This window comes from Brassica napus, chromosome A4 (genome assembly GCF_020379485.1).
Source record: "Brassica napus cultivar Da-Ae chromosome A4, Da-Ae, whole genome shotgun sequence".
Lineage (NCBI taxonomy): Eukaryota > Viridiplantae > Streptophyta > Magnoliopsida > Brassicales > Brassicaceae > Brassica > Brassica napus.
Genome location: NC_063437.1, coordinates 21,764,074 through 21,791,094, shown reverse-complemented (window position 1 = coordinate 21,791,094; position 27,021 = coordinate 21,764,074). Strand labels below are relative to the sequence as shown.

General features: G+C 33.5%; 2 protein-coding genes and 1 long non-coding RNA gene across 3 annotated transcripts; 1 reads left to right on the top strand and 2 right to left on the bottom strand.

Moving 5' to 3' along the window:
- Positions 1-3,313: 3,313 nt before the first annotated feature.
- On the top strand, positions 3,314-6,781 carry LOC106453240 (CDPK-related kinase 3). Its single transcript, XM_013895504.3, has 11 exons — positions 3,314-4,049; positions 4,568-4,698; positions 4,802-4,843; positions 4,916-5,024; positions 5,102-5,180; positions 5,244-5,540; positions 5,622-5,731; positions 5,851-5,958; positions 6,024-6,086; positions 6,176-6,343; positions 6,412-6,781. Exons 1-11 carry the CDS (start codon positions 3,504-3,506, stop codon positions 6,547-6,549), a joined length of 1,791 nt encoding a protein of 596 aa, XP_013750958.1. The 5' UTR covers positions 3,314-3,503; the 3' UTR covers positions 6,550-6,781.
- A 1,274-nt stretch (positions 6,782-8,055) lies between these two features.
- Positions 8,056-14,348, bottom strand: LOC106345699 (auxin-responsive protein SAUR32-like). The gene is made up of 2 exons (XM_048778840.1): positions 13,960-14,348; positions 8,056-8,699 (listed from the first exon to the last, which is right to left on the bottom strand). The coding sequence occupies exon 2, from the start codon at positions 8,606-8,608 to the stop codon at positions 8,249-8,251; it is 360 nt and encodes a 119-aa protein (XP_048634797.1). The 5' UTR covers positions 8,609-8,699; positions 13,960-14,348; the 3' UTR covers positions 8,056-8,248.
- A 4,598-nt stretch (positions 14,349-18,946) lies between these two features.
- Positions 18,947-25,680, bottom strand: LOC111215201. Its single transcript, XR_007339322.1, has 2 exons — positions 19,642-25,680; positions 18,947-19,157 (listed from the first exon to the last, which is right to left on the bottom strand). It is a non-coding gene; the product is annotated as an uncharacterized LOC111215201 (long non-coding RNA).
- Between the last annotated feature and the right edge of the window lie 1,341 nt (positions 25,681-27,021).

The window sequence follows — 27,021 nt, the reverse complement described above, 5'->3', positions numbered from 1 at the left end:
TAGTTATATTGCTAATGCATTTCACTTATTATACATTAATATATATATTGACTGAAAGAAACCAAAGTTTTATATCAGGTCGATGGAGTTATTTATATACTCTCATTATGTTTTTTGTATATGGATGCTGCTGTTGAGGTTCAGAAAGTTTATAAGAGTTATCGATTCATTTTGACCTTCAGGCTGGTTGATATTAGGCCGACATTGGGCTGGCATGTTTCCCTTTGGTTTAGAATAAACTTCAGATTGTTAACGATACGCTGGGCTCGACTGTCTCGGTCTAACCATTCAGATATATTATGATTTTCTGTGAAAGAAAATATTTTGACTTTTAGCATTTCAGGATATTATTTTTATCACGTTTTTCACACCCCCAATCCCCAAATATACATACACATATACTTTTAGACCGGTTCTTTTAAAGTAACACTAGCAAGACTATAATAGTATATGTTTTCAAAAAAATTGTATACGTTTCTAAAGGAAAAATCGATATTTTCATTTGCAAATTAAAAGACGAAAATACGTACCCTTGAATAACAGTAGAAGTTTTTGTCATAATATGCTATTGATCAATCCCAAAAAGTATGGATTATAAAAAAATCGTGTGTTAACATAGACTAATTTAGAAACTTTTTGATAAAGGTTTAAATTTTGAATTTCAACTGTTGATTAAATCTCAACGTACGTATTCTACCAATCAATTGGATTTTTCTAAAATATATATATATATGTAAAAAAAAATGTTGTATAACTCATTTAACTAATTTTCTTTAATTGGCGGCTTTTAATATATTTTGTAGTATACTTATTGACTTGTTTGATGTGTACTATTTAAATTAATAAGCCGAAAGTTATGAAAATTCACATGTTTTAAATATTTGGCCGTTGACATAAAATATCAATATACTAAAATAGCAATGGTGAAGGAACCTCAGGCGTGGCCAAGCTTTGCGACGGAATTGGAGAGGATAGAGACGCTACAGATATGCTTTCCGGATTTTAAAATCGCTCACGTCCCACGGGCACGTAACCAGACGGCTGATTTTTTGGCTAAGACTGCTAGATCCTTCCATAGGGAGTTATGTTTTATTGGTTGTTCTATTCCGGTTTGGTTACCCAGACCACCTCAAGTTTGAGTAATAGAATAGCCTTTCGACGTCAAAAAAAAAAAAAAAAAAAAATCAATATACTAAAATAAACCGATTGGCCGTTGGGCCAGTGAGATAAATCCAAATGATGAAGACTTCTACGAATGTGTATTGGATGTCAAACGAATATACTTACAATTTAATAAATGTGCTAATATTTGTCGAATATAAAAATATTTCTCTTGTTTTCTACTGGATATCTGTGATAATTTTTACTAACTGTATTTCTAAACCAAACGAATAGACTTAAATTACGTGCTAAGTTATATATAAACTTTAAATTGAATGGTCTACATCGTACACGATTATTTTAGTTGGATGTTATTTCTCAACCTCTTAAATTTTACTATATATTAGACTTTTGATTTGACTTTGTATAAAAAATAATAGTCTCAACTCGCAACAATGATTGTGTATATTATATGCGAAGTAAATAAACAAGTGTGAGGTTGCTGGACTATGAAATACAGCATGCGACCTTGTTGGATACTCCGAGTAGCCAACCTTACTTTCTTTAAGTCGATTCATTTCCACACTTACAATTACTTTCCTGTTATGATCTTGTCAGAAAAATTGACATTTATCTCATTTGTTCTACTGTTTAAACTTATGCTCCGCACTCTGGGCATGTATTTATGTAAATTCTGCTATTAGTATTGCTAAATTTCTGCTGATACAAACAAACTGTTTTAGTTTTACTTCTAAACTTTAAATGGTCTTAGTTCAAAGATAATCTGCCTCTCACCTACTTGATAATAATGTTTGTGTTAACATCTTTTCAGGCCCATAGACGTCGCTTTTCCAATTAATTACCACTAATATTTAAAATTTTGCCAGTATGACTTGTTATTGTCTAAAATAGATATCTTTTCAGAAAAAGAGTGTACTTAATTTGAATAAAGTTTATAACTCAAGGCGTACATAAAAGTGATTATTTCCAAATTCAAGAAAAGCTGTAATCACGATGTGTGTTTAATTCACAACAACAATCACATTTCATTTAAAAGGGTGAGTATATTTGACTGAACGGCCTATATATTGCCATGTAGGGTAACGTACTCCGTATTTTTTCTTTTTTCGAACTTTCGGACCAGGTCGTAAGCGCATCTTTTATCCAGCATGAATAGTCCGTAAGGAAACTCCGTTTTAATTGCATCCAATAACACAAAGTTACGTGACATTAACAAATACGTTTTTCTTTATAGAACCGTTTTACTAATTAAAAATTGGTAAAAATCTCTTAACAAAATTTTAAAGGAGCCAAAAAGTAACAAAAGAGAAAACAATTAAAGGATAAAGGAAAGTGTAAAAAAGCTTGTACTACCATATAATTTTAAAAGAAAAAGACATAAGGACAAATAAACACTAGTGTTTTATTTCTGACAAACGATATTTCAAGTCTTAAATGTTATAGCTAAATGCTACCAAACTAGCCAAAATTAGTGAGCCTAATGATGATAATAACCAGAACCAAAGATCGAACATATTGAAATACGAATATATTGATTCAAGACTATCCAACATATTTGCTGTATAACTTATCCAATGTATATATGATCTAAATATTTATAATACCAACATCTATTATATATTATATTTTACATGTAACATGATGTCAAACTATTGATTTTTATAATTTTAATAAATATTTATAATCATTTCAGTTTAATAAAATTAATTAATTATCATATTTGTAAAAGAAACAAATGAAATTAAATTACATGTCAATTTGCCTATAAATTTTTTAAAAATTAAAGGGATCAAAATATGTATATGAATCTAGTCCAAACTAAACCAGCCAAAAATGAGTATGTCTAAAATCAATTTTATCAAATTAAATATCAAGATAGAATAAAAAAACTCTTACTCAATCTCCCAACCTCTCACTTCACACCAAAATAAGAAGAAGAGAAAAAAAGTTTTCTTGATCAAAATAATACATAAACAAAAAATAAATTGAGATGCAGGATTAGCGGAATTATAGTTGTTGAACGTAGAACGAGTTGAATAGTTCACACACATTAAACAAAAACAAATCATTAAAATCTCCACCGTCCATATAAACATCTCAGATTTTAATCCAACGGTTGTTAACCAAACCAAAAAAAAACACCACCGTCCCGTCCCGTCCCGTCCCGTTCCGTTTCGATTTGGTTTCTCTCTACCTTCTTTTGTCTCTTTTAACACTGCCTTGTCGTCTTGTCTTTCTTCTTATTCTTCTTCTTCTCCTTCTTCCTCTTTCTCATTCCTTTTGTTTATCGTTTTCCTCAGATCTCTCCTCCTTTTGATCTGATCCGTACACTCTCAATGCCTCAGATTTGATTTCTTCAATTTACTGTTAGTAAGTTAGAGATGGGGCAATGTTACGGGAAGGTTAATAACCAGAGCAAGCAGAGTCTCGGAGGAGACGAAGCTAACACCACTACTTACGTCGTCTCCGGCGACGGGAGCCAGAATCAGCCTCTCACTCCTCTCAGAGCTAAGAACGCTACTCCGGCTAGGTCATCGAATCCGAGCCCATGGCCTAGTCCTTTCCCTCACGGATCCTCGAGTCCTCTCCCTCCCGGCGTCTCCCCTTCTCCGGCGAGGACCTCGACTCCGAGGAGATTCTTCCGGCGGCCTTTCCCCCCGCCGTCTCCGGCGAAACACATTAAGGCTTCGCTGATAAAAAGGCTTGGAGTGAAGCCCAAGGAAGGCCCAATACCTGAGGAGGGAGGGGTTGAGAGTGAGCAGGCGCTGCTTGATAAGAGCTTTGGGTATGGGAAGAACTTTGGGGCCAAGTATGAGTTGGGGAAAGAAGTGGGGCGAGGGCATTTTGGTCATACTTGTTCTGGTCGTGGGAAGAAGGGTGAGGTTAAGGATCATCCTGTTGCTGTTAAGATCATCTCCAAGGCTAAGGTCATCCTTCCTTTTGATCTGTAATTGAGCTAAGTGAAAGTGTAGATTCTTGGGGTTTGGATAATGGCTATGGTGGGACAGTGAATTGTCTTTCTTTTTTTTTTTGTTTCTTACAGTAGATTGATTCTCTGAGAGCAACAGTGTTGTCTTGTCTCTTTAGATAGGAAGATTGTTTTGTCTGGAAGTGAGCTGAGTAGATGAACCTTTGTTGATTTTGTCTGCATTAGGATATGATTGAATCTAAATTGTGAGTTTTTAATATTATAATGTTTGCATGCGTTTGTTTATGGTAGCAGTGAAGCTAGTCTGTTACATTTTGATTTACTTAGCTGTCTGATTTCTAACCATGTTATGGTCTTCCATGTACTATTTGTTGGGTTTAAGAAACAAAAAAAAATGATTGATGACAAATGTAGATAGAGAAATCTTTGTCTGGCTGCCTCTTTTTGTTTGGATTAGGACATAATGTGGAACTAAGTTGACAGTGTGACTGGTTTATCTTTCTTTTGCATTGGCAGATGACAACAGCAATAGCAATTGAAGATGTTCGGAGGGAGGTGAAGCTGTTGAAATCATTATCTGGTCACAAACATCTGATCAGATATTATGATGCATGTGAGGACGCCAATAACGTATACATTGTCATGGAGTATGTCTTTGTTTCCCATTTCATAACACATATATTCAATCTTGGAATATGAATTTGTGAAAAAATTACTTAAAAGAATTGATGTTTGGTTCTTTTTGATCAGGTTGTGTGAAGGTGGAGAACTTCTAGACAGAATATTAGCAAGGTATATATATCATCTGATTGCTCTCTTAGATTCTCTCTACATCATCTATTCATATGCTTTCTCTTGTCTCAGGGGTGGCAAATACCCAGAGGAGGACGCAAAGGCTATCGTCGTACAGATCCTAAACGTGGTTTCGTTTTGTCATCTCCAAGGAGTTGTCCACCGAGACTTAAAGCCTGAGGTTCTGTCTTCTCTCTATACACCTCCACTACCAATAATCAAAATCACTAAACTCTCCTGTTACCTTTGTTCAAACAGAATTTTCTATTCACATCTAGCCGCGAAGACTCAGACTTGAAGCTTATTGACTTTGGCCTCTCAGACTTTGTCAAACCCGGTAAGATTCTTTTCATACTTCACCCTTTCCTTGTTGCAGCCTAATATTGAGTTTTTGTTACAGATGAGAGATTGAATGATATAGTTGGGAGCGCATACTATGTGGCGCCTGAGGTTCTACACAGATCATACAGCCTTGAGGCTGATATATGGAGCATTGGAGTTATTACATATATACTCTTGTGTGGAAGCAGGCCTTTCTGGGCACGCACGGAATCTGGAATCTTCCGCACGGTGCTGAGGAGTGAACCGCACTACGATGACTTGCCTTGGCCTACTGTTTCACCGGAAGGTAAAGAGTTTGTGAAACGTCTTCTCAACAAAGACTATAGGAAACGAATGTCTGCAGTACAAGCTCTGAGTGAGTTTCTTTTTTTCTTTCTTTTTTTCTCTAATGTGTTACCCATACATTACAAAACTGATGAGGTTTGTTTTATTCCAGCTCATCCATGGTTAAGAGATGAGAGTCGTGCGATTCCTTTAGATATTCTGATCTTTAAGTTGGTCAAAGCCTATTTGCACGCAACACCTCTTAGACGTGCTGCTTTAAAGGTAACAACCACCTCTCTTCTGTTTGGTTAGAGTTGTTTAGATATATTTCTAAAGTTGGTTACATATTGAGTTGCAAGATTGAGTGATATGTTGGGTATTTAAATAAAATAATATTCCAGGCTCTAGCAAAAGCGTTGACAGAGAACGAGCTAGTCTATCTTAGAGCACAGTTCATGCTCTTGGGACCAAATAAAGATGGAAGCATCTCCCTCGAAAACTTTAAAATGGTAAGAAAGGCCTTTGATTCTTTAAAAACATGGTCACATCGGTTTAATAAGCTCATTTTTCGCAGGCGCTTACGCAGAATGCAACAGACGCAATGAGAGAATCCAGAGTTCCTGAAGTTCTCAACATGGTGAGAGGACAATCAATCTCTTTATTTGACTCATATAGAACATAAATTTAGCTGGAGGTTTTAAAATGGATGTGTGTGTGTGTTGGCAGATGGAATCTCTAGCGTATAGAAAGATGTATTTCGAAGAGTTTTGTGCAGCTGCGATAAGCATCCATCAACTAGAAGCTGTTGAAGCTTGGGATGAGATTGCAGCCGCCGGTTTTGAGCATTTTGAGACCGAGGGAAACCGAGTGATCACCATCGAAGAGCTAGCAAGGGTAATGAATCATGTTCATTCTTGGTTTTGTTCTTGGGATCTAAATTTCAAACCGGTTATTTTGAACAGGAACTGAATGTGGGAGCGTCTGCGTACGGGCACTTGAGAGAGTGGGTAAGAAGCAGTGACGGGAAGCTGAGTTTCTTAGGGTTCACTAAGTTCTTGCATGGAGTTACTCTTCGTGCTGCTCACGCAAGACCTCGCTAGTCCTTTATTCTTTTTTTTTTAGTTTTTTTCTTCTATTATTTATTTTTCATCAAAACAGATTTTATCATAGACTTCTTGAGAGACGTAAGGGGTATTTTCGTCCGTTTTTTTTTGTTTTTTTCTTTATCATATTATAGAGTTTAAATTGAAGGTGCATAAAACACCATAAAAAATGTCCATAAGGTAGATCAATTTCACTCATTTTTGCAATATATTAGATGAATTTCACTCATTTTCGCAATATATTACCTTAAACTATGGTTTTGAGCAACATTTGTATTATATACTTATTACATTTACATTGTTTTCTTCAAGAAAATGACCACTTCATCATACAATTTTGATATTATAACTAGTATGGCTCTAATTCCTAACTTGAAAAATATTATCAGCAATTCAGCATTTGTGTTATATACTTATTACATTTACATTATTTTCTTCAAGAAAATGACCATTTCATCATAAAATTTTGATATTATAACTAGTATGGTTCAAATTCCTAACTTGAAAAAGATTATCAGCAATTTATAGTCTAATAGTATGTATATGATTCATACACCAAAATTAAAACTGGAATGAAAAGCTATATGACGATAATTAATGATAAGATAAAGCCCAAAAAAGCTAAGCCTTTCCTTTTCGGGAGTGCTGCCGACAATCGAATCATGACCATTTATCACAAATTATGATAGTGAGATGAGTGGGTTTGTTCGTACCCATTAGTCTACGGAATACAGGGAATCTACAAGGCCCTTTTACTTTCTAGAAGCAATATATATACTATATTCTAACAAACATACCAATTATCGTTTTTATAAATTTAACCCTGAACATAAAAAATATCATAGTAACAAAAATACTTATTGGTCTTACTCTTATCATTTTGTGTGTGTGAGAGATTGGTGAAATAGGATCTTTGGAATTAACGAATACCTGCTAACATTGGAATATGTATTGCTATTTACTTCACTTTGTATCTGACTACATAATCAACGTTAAAGTCAAATGTAAATGAATGCTTTTTAGGACCAACCGTTACAATGGGAAGATAAGAGGAAATATTTTAAACCAAAAAAGAATTTGAGAATCTTTCCTTTTCTATACTGATTAAAATGAAATTTGATTTTTGTCACAAATTTCTTGTGCTTAATTAGTTTTACCAATAATATCTAACTACAAAATTTTAAGTTTATGAAGCTTTTATTAAAAATTGGGTACTAAATTATTTATGAACCGTTCATAAACCTAAAAATTCTTGTGTGATAACAGATTTTTGCTGAAGTTGTATCTTTGCAACTCAAAATTATTTTTCCGATATCTCTTTTAAATGTAAACAGAATATTATACTTTACACTACTATCCGTTATATACGTTTCTTGACTAAATAACAAATGCAATTTTCCAATAAAGAAGGAAATGACAATTTTTTTAAAAAGATACTTATCTTCTGTGATTTCTGAAAACGTTGTGATTTTCTTCAGTCATTCAAAATTCCGAACAAATAAATTAAAATCAGAAAATTAAATTTATTTATCTTAAAATTCCATACAATTACAGAAAAAATTCAGAAATTCACTTCATTCTTGGGTTAGGCCATTTTTTGGCTCCACAACTCCACAGGATCAACACAAAAAAAAGATCTAAAATGTAAACACAACAATAATTCATTAACCATCATCAATTTATATTTAATCATTCTTCACCCTCTGAAACATCCAACAAGATGATGATACTGGTCACGACCACTATGTCTATGATGATGGTTATGATTAACCGATCTCTCTCCATCAATCAAATCTTGAACGTAACGAAACTCCGCAACGTCGCATGGAATTGTGATGGTGCCCTTTTGATCGAATCCATACTCATCTTCTGCTTCTTTCAAGAGCTGCATGAACAAAGGATGGTTAAAATACAAAACAGGAACTACAAATCTTTGTTGCTCTTCTCCTTGTGATCCAACTTTGATCGCTAAGCATCCTTTTGGAACATCTTTGTTTTTGACAGTTTGTTTGCGAAGTAAATGGAAGCCTTTCAGAGCTTTTTCTCCAGTCCCCATGATTTTTAGAAAACGTTTTAAGAGTATGATGAAGAAACCAAGAAAGACTCGATAAGAAAACAGAGGAAACTTAGGCTAGAAAGCAGGCCATGTGTAACAGCCCGATCCCCCGGAGTCCGACCGGGGTTATCGAAGGGGCGTTATGGACACGTGTCTACTCATCTAGACAACCCTACGTGTCCCGTTACTGGTCCCGAGAGACGAGCGCATAACCTTCTTTGAAATACCGTCATACCCACATCCATATACTTCTACTTACAGTCCTGCGCACAGGAAAAATGGAAATGGAGGGGGTGAGCAACAAGTTACTCAGTGAAGTGGTTCTAGACCAGCCTGCCCGCATGACACTGTATACTACTCTATGCGGGAACTAGGACTGACTAGCCACTACAATCAGTTAATGCATTTTTATCATTTCCTAATGTTATCTGTAATTTCTACATTCACTTCCATTCATTTCTAACAACCTAGCGATCAATCAATACAATGATCTCACTCATTGCCACACACGTCAAACCCTAGACTTAACCGACTCCTCTTGTCCGTCCGACTCGATCCTATGACACCTTTAACTCCCCGTTACCCGACCATGAGCTAAAACCCTACAATGCATATCCTTTTCATCTTTTCCTCTTTTCATCTTTTCCTCTTTTCCTCTTTTCCTCAGTGGGTAGCCCCCCACTAGGCTTCTACCCCATATTCATGTGGATTCGCCACATCTCCTATGGGTGCTTCCATATTCATGTGGATTCGCCACATCTCCTATGGATACCTAGCGTGGACTACTTACCCCACCTACAAATCTTAGACTCTCTATATGATTTCCCACCCATGCTTAACCTTAACAACATTCTTTCATACTTTTACTTATCCTTTCACTTCTTTAACGCTTTCACTTAACCCTTCCCATTCCCAATTACTCCCCCTTTTCATTCCTACTTGTACTTGGACTCAATCACTAGACGCCACCCGTTATCGGTGTCACACACAATACACATCGCATTCAAGTTCTACTTCAATAACTTTTATAATCATTGTTCATCTATCACCCTAGCATTTATTTCTCTCTAGCATCCTAACTTCAATCACAACCACACATGGGACAACACAACCAATCAAACATGTATCAACTACCAATCGGCCATTACCACAACAATTCAATTCAGTTCATCAAGTCCCATTTATCCATATGAGGGTTCTTATGCATCATGATCCATTCCTCTATCATCCTAGCAATATCATGTACTATCAACCTAACTCCCAAACAGGGTCTATTCAAACCTAACTCCATCATATAGGAGTATACAGAACCATGAAAGAAGGTTGGTTTCGAAACACTCCACCTTAGCCTAGATCTGGATCTGGAAACAAGGATGAAGAGATCTGAACAGATCTGGAACAACTAAACAAGAGAGAGACGAGATCTGGTCACCACCACCACGGCTGCAACCACCACCATCATCACCACACTCGGACGATCACCATCACCACCACCACCACCACATGGCACCGGCGAGGAGGAGGGAGAGAGGAGAGAAAGAGAGGCGTGAGAGAAGAAGAGGGAAGAGGAAAGAGAAGCTTGACGGCTAGGGTTTCCTAGTCTCTCTAAATCTCTGCAGAGCTTCGCTCAAGTTTCAGAAAATGAGAGAAAAGAAGGGGCTGCATCTCTTTATATAGGAAAGGGTGAAGGGAACCCTAGGTTTTTGTGAAATGGGCCGTAGAGAAGCCCATTCTTTTATGAAAATTTTTGGGCCAGGAACCGGGCCGTTACAATTCTCCCCCACTTGAATGGAATTCGTCCCCGAATTCTATATGTCGATACTCCAACTCTAACATCCTGAACCCGAATGGGTAAACAACTCGTCCTTTGAAATCTAATGGTTCATGCAACAGACCAGGTTCCATATTCCTCACGGAGATCCAACGTCCTCTTAATTCCCAAATCGATTCTCCATCAGCGTTCTCATCCCTAGATTGTTTTCATCTCATATGCATTTCCACATCACCACCACTCTTGTCGACGTAATTCTCTGATGGTCATGTACCTCTTCTATCCTTTCGTACAGCAGCTCATCATCAACAATTATATCTGCTAAGCGGTTTCTTGGATCATCTCAGGCTCGAGATTCTGATCTCCCCCACTTTGGTCCTACATAAGGGATTCAACATGGTCGTTCATTCAATCCTCATAGGGGATATCCATTTGCTTGAGTCATAGCTAATGTCTTGCATGGATTCAACTAATATCTGATCCATTAACCAACTTCCTCTCTAAGCTCCACACACATGTACATCACATAGGTTGATTGTCATGTCCTTGGCGACCCAACAACAAAAATATATTGTTATCATATTCCATTTCCATTTTGACACATAAAACTCTTGCATCAATCATATACGGCCTCACATCCCACTATTCTCAACTAACAAGTCTTAGTTGCAAAGCTCCATTAAAACCCTCTTGGCAGTTCCTCTTCGAATCTGGATAAATCTGTTTGCTGCCCACTACAATGCCCATTGCGACCGATAAACTTGTCCCATGATCTCTTTCTTCACCATTGTGTGGTACCCAACCACATCTCCGTTGATTAACTTAGCGAGCACTTCATCTCATGAAACTTAACAAGCTACTCCGCACCGAACATATCCTCGTCCTCTGAGTCCTTCGGTCTGGCCATGTTTTCCTTGATGAACGAACCTCCTATCATAGCCCTACTGGTTGTACTGGTTATACTGGTAGTACGCTCCCATCCATTATCACCTAGTGTGGTTCTTCTCGCACTTCCACTCTTGTCACAACGAAACCGCCTTGTGTTAATGACGATGTCGCAAGTTCTCCTTGGGCTCTGAGTATGTGATGCTTGGTTAGCCTATGATTTTCTTACACCAAACAATAGCTCTGCACCCTTCTAGATTAGTTCATGATCCCAGTAATCTTGCACGTTACAACTATTCTTCAGATCGGTTCTCATTTCATTCAGGAAGCTGTGAATCAGTTCTCGCCCCCTTAGAGAGTGCCCGACAATCTCCTCAGGGGTTATATTTTTATTGTACTCCCTTTCAATCATGTCTCTCGGGCAGATATCCTAGAACTAACCCTCCATTAGATATATGTCATCCTTCGGGAAATACTTTCATTGACCTATGGCCTGAACTTGTTTCACTGCACCTCTAATGTTCCTCTAAACTCATGATATCCGCCACAACCTTCACGCTCTCGGTAGTTACATTAGTCGGGTTTCCATCTCTGGTTTTCCTCCAACCACTCCAACTCATGTGTCTGGCGATGGAACTTCATCAATGGACGTCACCGATGGGGTACCACCTTTTTTTCTTTATGATGCGCTGAGTCCGAGTGTAGTTCGGGTTCCACCATGCAGGTCCACGATACCCGTAATTGTCACTCTGGTCGTTACTGGTTGTCGAAGACATCCTTCAAGTAGACATCCGATCAGAACCATAATAGAAGTATATATATAGTGGGTGGTTTTGAAATCGTTCATAACTTTCAGAAAAATCACAACTTTCAGAAAAATCAAAACTTTTCACACACTCTTTTCTTTTAGTTAAAACAATTCTCTCTTTTTTTTTTTTTTTTTTTTTAAACGTCGGAAATGCCGATCCCTTAGGACAGAACTAAGGGATCTTAACCCGCTCTGATACCAATTGTAACAGCCCGATCCCCCGGAGTCCGACCGGGGTTATCGAAGGGGCGTTATGGACACGTGTCTACTCATCTAGACAACCCTACGTGTCCCGTTACTGGTCCCGAGAGACGAGCGCATAACCTTCTTTGAAATACCGTCATACCCACATCCATATACTTCTACTTACAGTCCTGCGCACAGGAAAAATGGAAATGGAGGGGGTGAGCAACAAGTTACTCAGTGAAGTGGTTCTAGACCAGCCTGCCCGCATGACACTGTATACTACTCTATGCGGGAACTAGGACTGACTAGCCACTACAATCAGTTAATGCATTTTTATCATTTCCTAATGTTATCTGTAATTTCTACATTCACTTCCATTCATTTCTAACAACCTAGCGATCAATCAATACAATGATCTCACTCATTGCCACACACGTCAAACCCTAGACTTAACCGACTCCTCTTGTCCGTCCGACTCGATCCTATGACACCTTTAACTCCCCGTTACCCGACCATGAGCTAAAACCCTACAATGCATATCCTTTTCATCTTTTCCTCTTTTCATCTTTTCCTCTTTTCCTCTTTTCCTCAGTGGGTAGCCCCCCACTAGGCTTCTACCCCATATTCATGTGGATTCGCCACATCTCCTATGGGTGCTTCCATATTCATGTGGATTCGCCACATCTCCTATGGATACCTAGCGTGGACTACTTACCCCACCTACAAATCTTAGACTCTCTATATGATTTCCCACCCATGCTTAACCTTAACAACATTCTTTCATACTTTTACTTATCCTTTCACTTCTTTAACGCTTTCACTTAACCCTTCCCATTCCCAATTACTCCCCCTTTTCATTCCTACTTGTACTTGGACTCAATCACTAGACGCCACCCGTTATCGGTGTCACACACAATACACATCGCATTCAAGTTCTACTTCAATAACTTTTATAATCATTGTTCATCTATCACCCTAGCATTTATTTCTCTCTAGCATCCTAACTTCAATCACAACCACACATGGGACAACACAACCAATCAAACATGTATCAACTACCAATCGGCCATTACCACAACAATTCAATTCAGTTCATCAAGTCCCATTTATCCATATGAGGGTTCTTATGCATCATGATCCATTCCTCTATCATCCTAGCAATATCATGTACTATCAACCTAACTCCCAAACAGGGTCTATTCAAACCTAACTCCATCATATAGGAGTATACAGAACCATGAAAGAAGGTTGGTTTCGAAACACTCCACCTTAGCCTAGATCTGGATCTGGAAACAAGGATGAAGAGATCTGAACAGATCTGGAACAACTAAACAAGAGAGAGACGAGATCTGGTCACCACCACCACGGCTGCAACCACCACCATCATCACCACACTCGGACGATCACCATCACCACCACCACCACCACATGGCACCGGCGAGGAGGAGGGAGAGAGGAGAGAAAGAGAGGCGTGAGAGAAGAAGAGGGAAGAGGAAAGAGAAGCTTGACGGCTAGGGTTTCCTAGTCTCTCTAAATCTCTGCAGAGCTTCGCTCAAGTTTCAGAAAATGAGAGAAAAGAAGGGGCTGCATCTCTTTATATAGGAAAGGGTGAAGGGAACCCTAGGTTTTTGTGAAATGGGCCGTAGAGAAGCCCATTCTTTTATGAAAATTTTTGGGCCAGGAACCGGGCCGTTACACCATGGATCTTCAAGAGTGAGAGATGAGAGTTCGAGAGAACTAATCAAGTTGATCATTTTATTTTATTTTTCTTTGTGGAGATACCAAGTACCAACAACCAGGTGAATGAAGGAAGCAAAAGAGGGGGCTTCGTTTATAAAGAAAAATACATCATTTTAATAAAAAGAAAGTCCATCAAAATAAGACGAGACGCTCCTATTTTCTTGGTCAATTCTAATAATAAATACAGTGGTGGTATTATAAATTTACCTATTGGTTGTCGTTTGCTATATAAAAAGTAAAAAATAATAGTAACGACCAATGCATATTTTTATGAAGAGTATAATTAGTCAGCAAAAATAATGGGAAAATAAACGGTAGTTAACTATGATATTGAAGAGAAATTCAATCTTGTGGTACTTCTTACTATACTATTATAATAAACACAAGAAGACATTATAATAAATCATGTGCAAGTGTGAGACGCTAAAACACATGCATAGATTCTTATATAAGAAAACAATACTCCGATTTATAAGTTGTAAAATGTATTTTACATTTTTCACATGTATTGCAAATATGTTTCTGACATTATATACTAACAAAAAAATATCATGTTATATCTATATTTAAAAATGGAATGAAAAACTTATGTTTTTATCTTGGTTCTCCTCTGCATTTCCCCCAGTACTAACCATCCTTCTCTACTTTCTTTGTTGTTTTTTTCATTTTTGGTAAACACTCTATATTTTTAATTCCAACAAAAAACGGAATATATATTTTTATTTGTTGTACATAGCTAGATACTCTGCGTCGTTACAAAAAAAAAAGGTAACTCTGGGTGCAAGTTAATAGAATTGATATAAATTTTATTAATTGCGCATACAGAAGATCCATAGTTAATTATTCGTCAACAGATAGTTTAAGAGTAATAATGTGGTCAGCAACTGAGGTCTGAGCATTAATGAGTAACGACGACCAACAATTAATATTGGGTTGGTGACTCAAAACGGTTAAACTTGTATTTAAGCATTAAACCGAGAAAAATAATAAAATTAGTCGACAAATTACTATTTTACCTAAAACCTAAACCATCACGTGGTGACAAGTGATAGCAATTAAGGCATCCGTTGTAAAGTTATCAAGTGAAATTTCCAAATTTTCAAACAGAAATCTCTTACAAGGTTTAAAATTCATGATAAATCTATCATTTTAAAAATTATAACTAAATATTCATATAGTTTCGAAAATACTATACTTAAAATATACTCCCTCCGTTCCTAAAAGATCCATGTTTTATAAGAAAAAATTGTTTCAAAACGATACATTTTTTACATTTTCAATACATTAATTAGTGAAAAATTGTATTTTTCAAAAAATACAATTGTATTTAATAAAATTTCATTGGTTAAAAGTTATTGAAAATAGTTAATTAAGAAAAACAATGTATTGAAAAATACAAATTTATATGTTTTCTTAATAAGTGTGAAAAAACTATAACATAGATTTTTAGGAACAAAGGGAGTATAATTTATAATTTTAAAATTGACTACTATTATACTCCCTTTGTTCCCGAAAGTAAGATTTTTTAAAGTGTTCACGTTTATTAAAAATTCAATAAATATTTATAATTTAATTTTTCTTTTACTTTATTATACACTTTCCAATAATTTTTCTTTTACTTTATTATACACTTTCCATATATTAGAGCGGCTTAGGTATTGAGTCTATTGACGTACGTATTGTTAGTTGTGAAGAAACCGAAACAATGTCGTCACATGATGATGAAGATGTGGAGCCGATTTATACGTTTTCTATAATTAAATCGTTGCTGCTACGTACGTAATGTTATGTATGACCTCACGCACCATAATGCTAATCCAGATCTAAAACTTACAAGTATAATATATACATACACAGACCACAGTTGTAGTCTTATAGATAAATGTCATATATAATCTAAAGTCGAGGACAATTCAATGAACAAGAAGCAGCCGGTTTAGGACATGTCGACGTATGATCACTTCTCTATTATTAAAGAGAAGTATAGATATAAATTGCCTCTTAGTTTTCAAAGCTATTTACATTTGAATGCCACTGAAGTAATAAATTTATCTACCTTCTAGTATTCTTATCTTTTATAGTTTAATTAATGCATTTTTTTAAAATAAAGTATAACAAATTATGTTTATTTATTTAAAAAATATTTTATATAATATGGGTAAACAATAAATTATACTTAATCAATGTCAAAAATGTAACAAGATTTTATTATTACGGAGTGGTTATTTTTTATTTTGGTATATTAACTACGTCTAAAAAACATAAAAGTATTATAAAAATACATAATATAAACCACAAAATTTTAAATAATATATTGAATTATTTAATCGTATAAATCAAATATAAAAATAGATAACCATTTTATTTTACATTAAAATTTTGATCCATAAAAAATACATTTGCACGAACACACGAGTTATATTTTAAAAATAGGGTTGTAACAGTTGACGGATCAAAAAATAAAATAAAATTATTCATTATAAATTATAAAATGATTGTGTTTAGAAATATATTAAATAAAATTATTTTTTATATATATATATATATATATATATTTAAAAACATATATTACTATTTATATAAGATAAATATTTTTTTTTTACAAACCAAAAATAAATATCCGCGCGGGGGCGCGGATCAAGCTCTAGTTAATACTCCTATTTTAAAGTCATTGTTATGTATATACGATTTCATAAATTCAGCACAATTCAGTTTGTTAGAGCCTAACCATCAATTGGGTCAACGGATTTACCATAAAACGTCAGGTCCATTTCGTTCCGAGTGTTGTACTCTTTGCTTCGGATTTTAAAATATTTTCTATTTTCATTCAAATAGATATTGCACATTTAACTGATAAAACCTTTAGTGTTTAAAAAAAAACTGATAAAGCCATATCAGTAATTTTCTCAACATCTCACATCAACTCACCTAAACTCATATTTTTTTAACTCTGTCAACTGCTATTTTTAGAAGCTGAACCGTCGATGACTATGTGTAGTCATATCCCGGCTGTTTTTCCGCACCTCACGTTGCATCTAAGCATCTTCAGAAACAGTTTTTAACTGTTCTGAAAATCCATTAGGTTCTTCAACGTCGATTTTGACTTATTTACGTTCTTTCGCGGATTTTTATAAATGAATATTTTTTACGGTTTTTTTTTTTAGTCACTACTATTTTTCGTTATGGTTTAATTATGTTAGCTTATCAGTATTTGTTGTAATCGACTTAGGGGGCGACTGGTTTTCCCGCTACCACCCGCAAACGCAGCTTTTGCGGTTGGTAGCGGTTGTTGGCGGTTTGCAACAATCACTCAAATCGCTCTAAACTGTTTCAAACCGCTCCAAACCTCATAAATTCAAAAGCTGGCTCCAGCTAGCGTTTGCGGTTGCGGTTGCGGGAGGGTAAATTTATTTCTTTTAAAATATATATATATATACAAAAGTAAAAATATTTAATAAAAAATTTAAAATTGAAATTATAAATATACTAAAATATATCTATTATATTTTAATTAATATTCTAAAATTTTATAGTAAAAGTAATTTCAATAAAAAATTTAAAAATTAAAATTAGAACTTTCTAAATATAAATTTTATATTTATTATAATTTTATGATTTTTGATATTTTTATAAGTATATTAAAGATAAATATTATTAATTTATTATTTGACCGTTATCGCATTTGGTAGTTAACCAGTCATAAGTCTCCTGCAAACGCACCAATTTTTCATCGCAGTACCAGTCATACAAATCTCTTAAAACCGCTAGAAACCGTAACCGCCCGCATTCGCAAACTCCCGCAACCACAACCGCAACCGCTGCATTTAAGCCAGTCAGGCCCTTAGTCTACCGGACTATGGAAACGTGGCCGTCTACGTTGGTGGTAGTTACAGGGACCTGGTACATTGAAAAAGAAAATAAGAGATAAACGGTAATGGTACTTATGTTAATTAAATAAAGTATTGTGGGCTAAGCCAATGGGCTAAAAGTGAATAGTGGTTTACAATTCATAAGTTCACAACTATAACGTTGAACCACGGAAACGGTAATGGTACATGTTAATTAAATAAAGTATTGTGGGCTAAGCCAATATGATGGCCAGTATCGGCCCAGTAAAGATCGATGTCCTAAGTATCCTATCTCTTCCAATTATATATACTTCTGTGAATAATGCAGGCCATCGATCTTTATTGGAATATGGTAGGAATAAAACATACATAAACGGTAATGCACTATTTTTAATATTAACAAATATCACCGTGGTAAATTTTTAGGATAGCTACCTTTCATTGATTGACAATTGACAATGCCCCTTATATTTATCTCTAAATAAATGTCCTTATACAACTGAGAAACAAACAAAAAAAGTTGACCCAAAAAGCCTAGCCGGTAATTTTAGGAGGAAAGGCACTGAAAACGTAGAAGAAAAAAACATATGGTCAAAGTCTTCGGTTAAAAGTACATAGTAGAAACAATTGTAATTCCGATGAGCCATGGAAATTCGTGTAATCCGTGAAAAACTTTAGGACGACCCAAAAAGCCATAACTTTGAGATTTAATACTAGTGTTTTTAAGACACCCATCGATGTATTTTGTTTCTTCGATTTAAACTTGTTATAAGTGTTTATCAATTTCAAAATATAAATTTAACAAAGAAAATGCGTAAGTATGAAACTCGATGGGCAATGGTACTACTCTAATTTTCCATTATCCTTAATTCTGTTCATTTACGTGATAGCGCACATTAGGAGGATATGATTTATTAACTTAATTTATCTCTCCCTTTTTGGTAGACTTTGCCTGGTGCAAAAAATATCTGGAACCGTAGCCAGTTTATGGTACATTTGGAGGATATGATTTCAAGAATAAAGCTGGATTGAAGAATCTTCGTTACATAAGTGAAAGATGTAAGATATATAGTAAAACAACTCTTGACGAACAGATGATATAAATATAATACTCCAAATGTAATTATATAATAGAAATATAATTAAGTAAGACCACTATATCATATACAAGATTAAGCTTAACTATGAGACAACGAAATCTTTTCACATTTGAGTAATATATGAAAATGGTTACAAGATGTATTGTGCGGGTAATTTAGAAGGAGAAACGATATCCAGAATCAAGATACTGATCTTCGCATGCAAAAGTATCTGCATAAGATATCCTTATAATTAAAAGTACTAGTTCAATATTGTCTTTGCATATATAAATTCTTAATTAATTTCCAGAAGAAAATCCAGAAAGCCCTAGCTAGTTGTGTTGTAGAAAGTTATTAAGATCCAAATCTAGTAGATCTGGTGTGGTAAGAAACAGACAGAGAAACTATACTTTCATCATCATGCATGACAATGAAGATCCAGTCCTATAACTTTATTCTACCTGACAAAAACAAAAGGCAATCATAACACAATCATAGCAGCGCAGAAAAAAGTAATCAAAACCTAAAGGTTGTAATGATGACACTTGCAAATTCCAAGAGTAAGAAAGTCAGTTTCTTCCATCATTACAACAATCTGCAAATACCTGAAACTTATTTTTCTACCGGTCCCAAAAGACCAAAAAATTATTTTAATGTAAGGATTGATCAATGAAACATGTAACAGAATCCAAGAAAGCAAAGGTAATATATCAAACCTTTAAAAAGGGTTCAACCACAAGATCTGAAACCCTAAATTAAGAAAAAGGGTACGTTGGAGAGTAAGCAGGGAGCAATAATTGGGGGGAATGAAGCCTGGTCCGACGACCCTAAAATCCTAAATCAGATCTCAAACATGGAGGTTTGATTCGATTAAATCGAAGAAGATCTAACATGATAAGCTAGAGTCTTCGAGCCAAACAACATTCCCCTCAAAAGAGAAAGCCCCTTCCCTCGAAGAATCATTGTATGGTTTATAATGATCTAAAATTATCTCTCTGTCGGTTTGCTCCTCCCACAAGACCCGGCTAAGATCAAGAGAGAAACAGAGAGAGAGAGAGACGAGATGGAGAAGAAGATAAGTGAGTGGTGATGATAGAAGAGAGAATCAAGAAATAAAAAGGGCTTTTTATGAAGAAATTTAGTGGAGAACCAAAGATAAACAAGACAAGAAACATGGGTGTCTCTGGTCCCCACACTCTCTGTCCCTCTCTCTTTCAAATTTCAAGATATCGCAGTAAAAACATTGGATTTACTTTTTGAGACATGTCACTGGATTCTCATTTACTATGTTATTACTTGTTCTAGCAAAAATAAAATCTAAGTTCCCATATCTTCCACTAATGCTATATTGAGTTGAGCCTACTTGCAAAAATCTTTCAAATCAAGTATCTAATACAAATGTTTTACTAAGCTATTTTCAACCAAATAATTGCATTTTAATAGGAGATATAAGAGCATCTTGTTCTGCATCTGTTACCAGTTTACAGTCTCAAAATTTTAATAACTCAATCGCCAACACTATAATTGATTTACGTTGACTAGCTATTACCCAAAAAATTATTGTTTCAACCCTATGGTCCCAGGAACATGAAAATAATAAAAAGAAATTAGAGGAACCGCGTAAGAGGGGTGAAAGAGAAACGAAAAAAGTAGGAAAGGTACAAAGACTACGAACAGAAAATAAGTTATGAGAATTAAGATGAGAAAGGGAATCAAAAAGTGGTAAAGGAGTGACTATAAAAGTTAGTCAGAGGAGTGGTTGAGTTATTGATCTGCCCAATACCAGCATTCTTCATTTATTGTCTCTCACCTTTTTCTTGTTTCTTTTGTTATTTTAATTGCTTCACCTTTTTATAATTCGCTAGTTTTTTCAGATTTTATCAAACAAAGATAACTCTTCTTTGGATATTTTAAAAGGATGTATTCCATAAGTGTCATTTCAAATTTCTTCACACAAATTTGGAAAATATTTAATTTGTGTATTTTTTAAAAAATATCATCATTTATATATCTAACCATATTTTACATAAATTAAAAAAATAAAATTGTATTAAAATTCTTAAAACGAAATTTATTTATAACAAAAAAATTGTTTTACAACAACAATAAAGTAATACTATGAAACAGAAGGCGAACAATTTTTTTTATAAAAATAACACGGCTTCAAAATATAACCAAATGCCACCGTAATATATATATAACACCAGTTTACACCATACATATACGAATATAAAATGCTAAACAAGAGAACTTACAACGGTGATTCTACCATTTATGACGAATTAATATAGTTATCACGAATGAGCTGTCTCATCTATAATACGAAGGATCATAGCGAACGCTTCATTTAAAGTGTGATGGGATATATGAAAAAGTTTGACTCAATTGTAAAAAAGTAAGACCATCATTTACCTCAGTTTTTAATTAGAATTTTTAGTTTCGGCTAAGAATCAATTATTAATTTTTCTTAGATTTTAACTAAGATTTTAACTAAAAAAATTAAAATCTAAGAAAATTTAAAAATCGTCTCTTAAATAAAAGATATTAGAACAGTTTCTTAGCTAAAAAATATAAAAAATGTCAAATAATAAGTTAATAACTCCAGTTAAAAAACTAGGGTTAATCATACTCTAAGAAACAGTATTGTCTAATACTTAAATCACAAGCCGAATTTAAGCAGTAATAATCATTTTACGAAATTATTAGAATAAGTGTGTTTTTACCGACAATTCGAGGTTTTATCAGTATAATACAGTATATTTTAGAATTCGTTTATCATTTTAACTAATTGCAAGTTTCGAGTAGTTGAGCTTCGTGAAATGGTCCATAGAATACTAATTTTTTCCTTGCTCATTTCCCTCGAGAACTTTTTTGTGGTTTAACTCAAAATCTCCGCATTGTCATTTGTCGTACACTTTTGTATAGATAGAAATTATTATTGGTGCCTTCATCATGTGACCTTTAATTTTACACGATGAAGGGTTTACAACTTTTTTTTTCTTTTGTTTTTACCAAAAAAAAACTTTTTTTGTTTATTTGCTATAAAGAGAATTGACTACTTGATTACCTTGTTGGCAGTGTTCCAAAAAAGTGGTATAGGCGACTCTTAGACACTAGACCTTGTAATACCGTGGCGATTACCTTCCAACTCGTCTAGACAATTACAATATTGTATTAATAAATAATTTTTTACTTACTAATTTATAAATTATAAGAATTAATATATTATGATATATAACTCTTACAAAAATAACTAATATAAAATTCTTTATTTATAAATAATGATATTAATATAAAATATTACATATATTTAATATATATTTATAATTTATAAACGCCTATGCCTTTTAACTAGGTGTCCATTTAATCGTTTTAGATGCTAGGCATTGGGTCACTGTCCATTTAGCATCTTAAGATTACTTGAATACTGTTTCTCGTGCAAACATTCAGTTATTAGTAGTTTTTTAGAATTTTGCTTTTGGTTAAATTTGAAGTTTTTTTGAAAATTTAATGTATTCGACTTAGATTTTAATTTTTACTGGGCAAAAAGTTTCATAATTTGTTTTTTTTTTGCTTTTTCTCAAAACTTAAGAAAACGTTTACTTTGATTGATTTCAATTTAACGACGTAGACAAGATGTCTTCGTCATGTTTTATAACAGTAAACGTTTTGGTCAAGAAGGAAGAAAGAGAAGCAAATCTGGTTATTCATTAATCAATCATTAATACTCTTTTCTATAAACAATCATTAATACTCTTTTTTTTTTTTTTTTTTTTTTGTTCAACATAAAAATTGAGATTAATAGTATGTCTGCATTGTTTTCACGAAACAAATCAAATCACTTTAATGAAACTGGCAGTTCTAACTATTCTATCTCACGCAATAATTAAGCTCAACAGTTTCTTATTTCTTTACTTTTCTCAGCTAAACTGTTTTTTTTAAAGCTATAGTGTAATTTTGTAAAGTTTTCACGCTTATTAAAAATTCAATAAATATTTATAACTTAATTTTTTTTATTTTATTATACACTTTTCAATAACTTTTCACCAATAAAATTTAATCAATTCAAATATTTTCATTTAATGTTTCTTAAAAATATAAAAAATACCTTAAACATATATAAAATCTATCTTTGTGGAATAAGTAAAAAATCTAAATTATCTTACTTTCGGAAACATATGAAGTATTATTAATATATAGGTATTATCTTTTTTTTTCCGACTAAGTTTCTTTTATATTAAATGATCAGTCATAACATTGTTATACAAAAATGGGGGACACGTATGTACAATGGACATGTATATAGGTATTATCTAGTTGTAATTTTCAATCTCTTTTTCTACAAACAATTTTTTTTAAAAACCAATGCATTTTTTTTTTGCTTTGAACTTTTGCCAATAGTTTCTTGCATTTTTTGTTGATAGCTTACAATATTTAAGAATCATTCAATATTCAAAATTTAGTTTTTTCTCAAATTTCATTACCATTTTTAACAGTATAAGTAGTACCGGTTTAGATGGGGTAAACAGTACCATTGGTCTCGCATCCAATTTTTTGTCTCCTCCCATTTTTACTAGTTAAGGGTGATCAGATTTTTTATATGATATATATTTTATAAATTTTAACATAAATTTTATAAAAAGTTACTAATAATAGTTTTAAATTTATTCTGAAAATTTAATATTTTTAAGGATTTAAAGATATTTTTGCCTTAAAGCCCCTAAAATTATTGAGCTAGTCATGCGTATACGATGAATTTCTAATTACTAGTGACTGATTTTCAATATACAGTTCCATCGTTGTACGTAAATGTTATCCGGAGCTACTAATTCTGCTGGTAAAGTTTTTTTTATTTTAAAGATGTCATATTCGAGTCTCAATAGTTAAAGAGAAAATTTAACAACTGTGTCTCTGATGCAAAGAAATTACGAATTTTGGCCTAGAAATTTTTGCAATAAAAAGACACACACAACAATGTTGAACTGTTTATTTATCAAAATCTCTATCGTGCCGTATAAACACATTGAACACTAGTTTTATCGTCAAGTCTAGTATAAACTTATAATATGTAGCATTTGTAAAAGCAATTAACTAATTATATTCCGGTAAAAAAAGGGGGTGGGGGGAAAGTCACTTTTTGTGACTCGCTTTCGAAATAAAGTTATGTCAATTAGTCAACTAGTTCAAACCTACTTTTTCTTTGTGTGTTTTTATTGCTTTAATAATTGTCATTTTGTAACAAGAGTCAAAACAAATACAATCGACATTCTAACTCAAGCAAATCAATTAAGGCCGCTGTAATACAAAGTACTTAGATCTTAATTAGATTTAAAAAAAACAAAGAATCTTTAGTAGGTATTTGGAAAATTTTGGTGCATTGACATTTTGATATGTCATTTTCTCATTTATATTTGTAAATATAAATGGTACATCATTCATCACATTCCTAAAATTAAAGGAAAAAAATATTTCTTTCATTCTTTCTCTCGTTTTTCCCATTGAAGAGCTAAAAGCAAGAGAGTGCCCGCGACAAGTGCTGCAACATTTTGTTTACCTTTGCTAGTGTCCAAGAAAATGTAATGAATTTCTCCACGTCGACTATGAGAAATAGGTAAAAACTGTGGATGATAATGACAAATGGAGAAGACGATTCCGGCTACACATTTCAACGTTTTTGTCTTTGAGAGTTGTGTTTTGTGTTGTATCCGAGTGTGAGAGAGAGACGACGTCATGTCAAACTGCATATCCGAACCCACGTTGGCCATTCTTACATTCCTTTATGCAACAAATGTAATTAATTGTTACATTTTTTTTTGACTGAGGGCATTCTAATTGCTACATCTTTTTTTTCCTAACTAATTGTTGCATCGTTGATCGGTTATTTACATATTTTACTTCATTCATCTATTCTATACCAAATTACCAATAGCTATGTTTATTTTTTTATTAATTTGGACGGATGAATTTTATTTTCCACGTAAGAAATAAACTTATTTGACCGGTCAATCACGAGAACAACACCTTTCTATGCCACTACTGAAATTCTACTTGCAACCATTTTTCAAATTGCTGAAATCTCTTAAAATTTGATAATATTTAAAACAAAGTACTTATGCGTGTGTGTAGAAAATGCAATGACACATAACCGCATCTGAAAAAAATGATATTTCCTTTAATTCAAAACTACTAATGAGACCCTTACTTGTCAAAACTTTTATTCACTGTTCTTTTAACCATTTTCTTCAATATTTTTCCATCAATCTTCATCTCCACACATACACATATCTCATATATGTGTGAGAATATACGTTTGTTTTACGTGTGTATGTACAAATACAATGCCGACCAGCATGTAGGATTACGCCAATTTTAGTGTTTTGGTGCCTCATTAGAGCTAACCTTACACCAGAAAATATACATTTAATAAGTGCTATATCCAAACTCATAAAACAAAAAAAATACAATATGTCACGATTTTGCGTATTATACATTTATACTTCTGGCCGAAAAATATTATAAATAAACTGTGAAAAATCTTCTTGTTAATAGCAAAAATTTATTTAACATTTAGACCAAAAAAGAATAGCAAAAATTTAAAAGATAAAAAGAAAGATACAAAACAAGATGATTATATTATAAGTGTGGAAGTCATTTATCGATGATTGATTAATACTAACTTTATAGTGGATAATATTTTAGTCCAGAACAATCTACATAACGACTACATATCTTATGGGTTCATTTTGGTTTGATTATGAAATGTGATTATGACATCCATAAATATCTATATGCCAATTGTAAGTATCGTGGGCTTCTAAGTTCACTTAAGAGGACCCCAACAGAATTTCCTTTGTTTTATAAATTGCCAAGAGATAATGGGCCTCTAGCATCTATGATGGACTTTCTAAAACAAGAAAGACATTTTTTTGTCAACAAAACAAGAAAGACATAATACTCTCTTTTTCTTCGCTTATTTTTATGCGCCGTTTATATTTTTTAGAAGATAAAAAGATTACACACATACACTGGAGACTAGAGTAAGAGAAGCATGATTTCGGGATCGAACTAATATTCAAAATTTGGTTTCGGTGGTGGAAATAGATTGAACTAAAGCAAGATAACAAATTAACATGACTAAAAACCATCTGCACTAAAGCAAGTGAAGGTCTTTGATCCGAGAAAGTCTGCCCTAAAAACCATCTCACACGTCACACCTAATCTGATCTTTGGTTAGCTTCCATGATTAATACAATTAAGTAATTAACAGTTTCTATAGATAATATACTTACTACTTTAGATAGTTATGGCAAATTAAGAAATTAATTAAATCTTACAGATACAATGAATGTACTTGTCTTTCCACGAAGAAAGGGAACCAAACAAGAAAAAGAAAATTTTAATACGTATAAATTCGTTCACGTCCTATCACTCACAGCTTCATTAACTATTGCTCCTTTATATTGTTATCTTCCTGATTTTTTTTTTAAAGCTGTAATAATATACTAATATATCTAACATATTAAACCTATATTTATTGTAAAAAGTAACTTTGAAAACAGATTTGCTTGTTTAGTTAAACAATCTCTAATGGTACACAATTTTTTTCTTCTATATTTCATTTTTAAATAGAATAATTATATTCTAGAGTTGAATTTGCTCCAATGGTATACTTTATAATATAGTTATTGTGTATTATAAAGTGAACCATTGAAACAAATTCAACTCTATTTTAGATAAAATATAGAAAAAAAATGTGTATACGGTTAGGAGATGCCTTTACTCTGGTAAGAAAAGTCGAGCCGTTTTATTTTCCAACATCACTTAGTATTAGAGTATCTCCAATGTAAAACTTCATTTTTTGCTTTAAAATAGAGTAAAAGTGAAAATGAAGTAAAATTGCTCCAACCCTACTCCATTTCCCATTTCATAATGGAGTAATGAACAAACAAAAAATAGATTACTCTATTTATAGAGTAAATTTCGTTATAGAGTGAGATATGAAGTTGGGTTAGAGCATTTTTTACTTTATATTTATTTTTACTCTATTTTATAAGAAAAAATGGAATAGGGAAGGAGATGCCGTTCATAAGTTAGCA

Coding starts and splice junctions, on each gene's coding strand:
- LOC106453240 (XM_013895504.3), top strand. CDS start 3,504: ATGGGGCAATGTTACGGGAAGGTTAATAACCAGAGCAAGCAGAGTCTC. Junction 5,181..5,243: donor CTCAGACTTTGTCAAACCCG/GTAAGATTCTTT, acceptor TTTTTGTTACAG/ATGAGAGATTGAATGATATA. Junction 6,087..6,175: donor TTCCTGAAGTTCTCAACATG/GTGAGAGGACAA, acceptor GTGTGTTGGCAG/ATGGAATCTCTAGCGTATAG.
- LOC106345699 (XM_048778840.1), bottom strand. CDS start 8,608: ATGGGGACTGGAGAAAAAGCTCTGAAAGGCTTCCATTTACTTCGCAAA.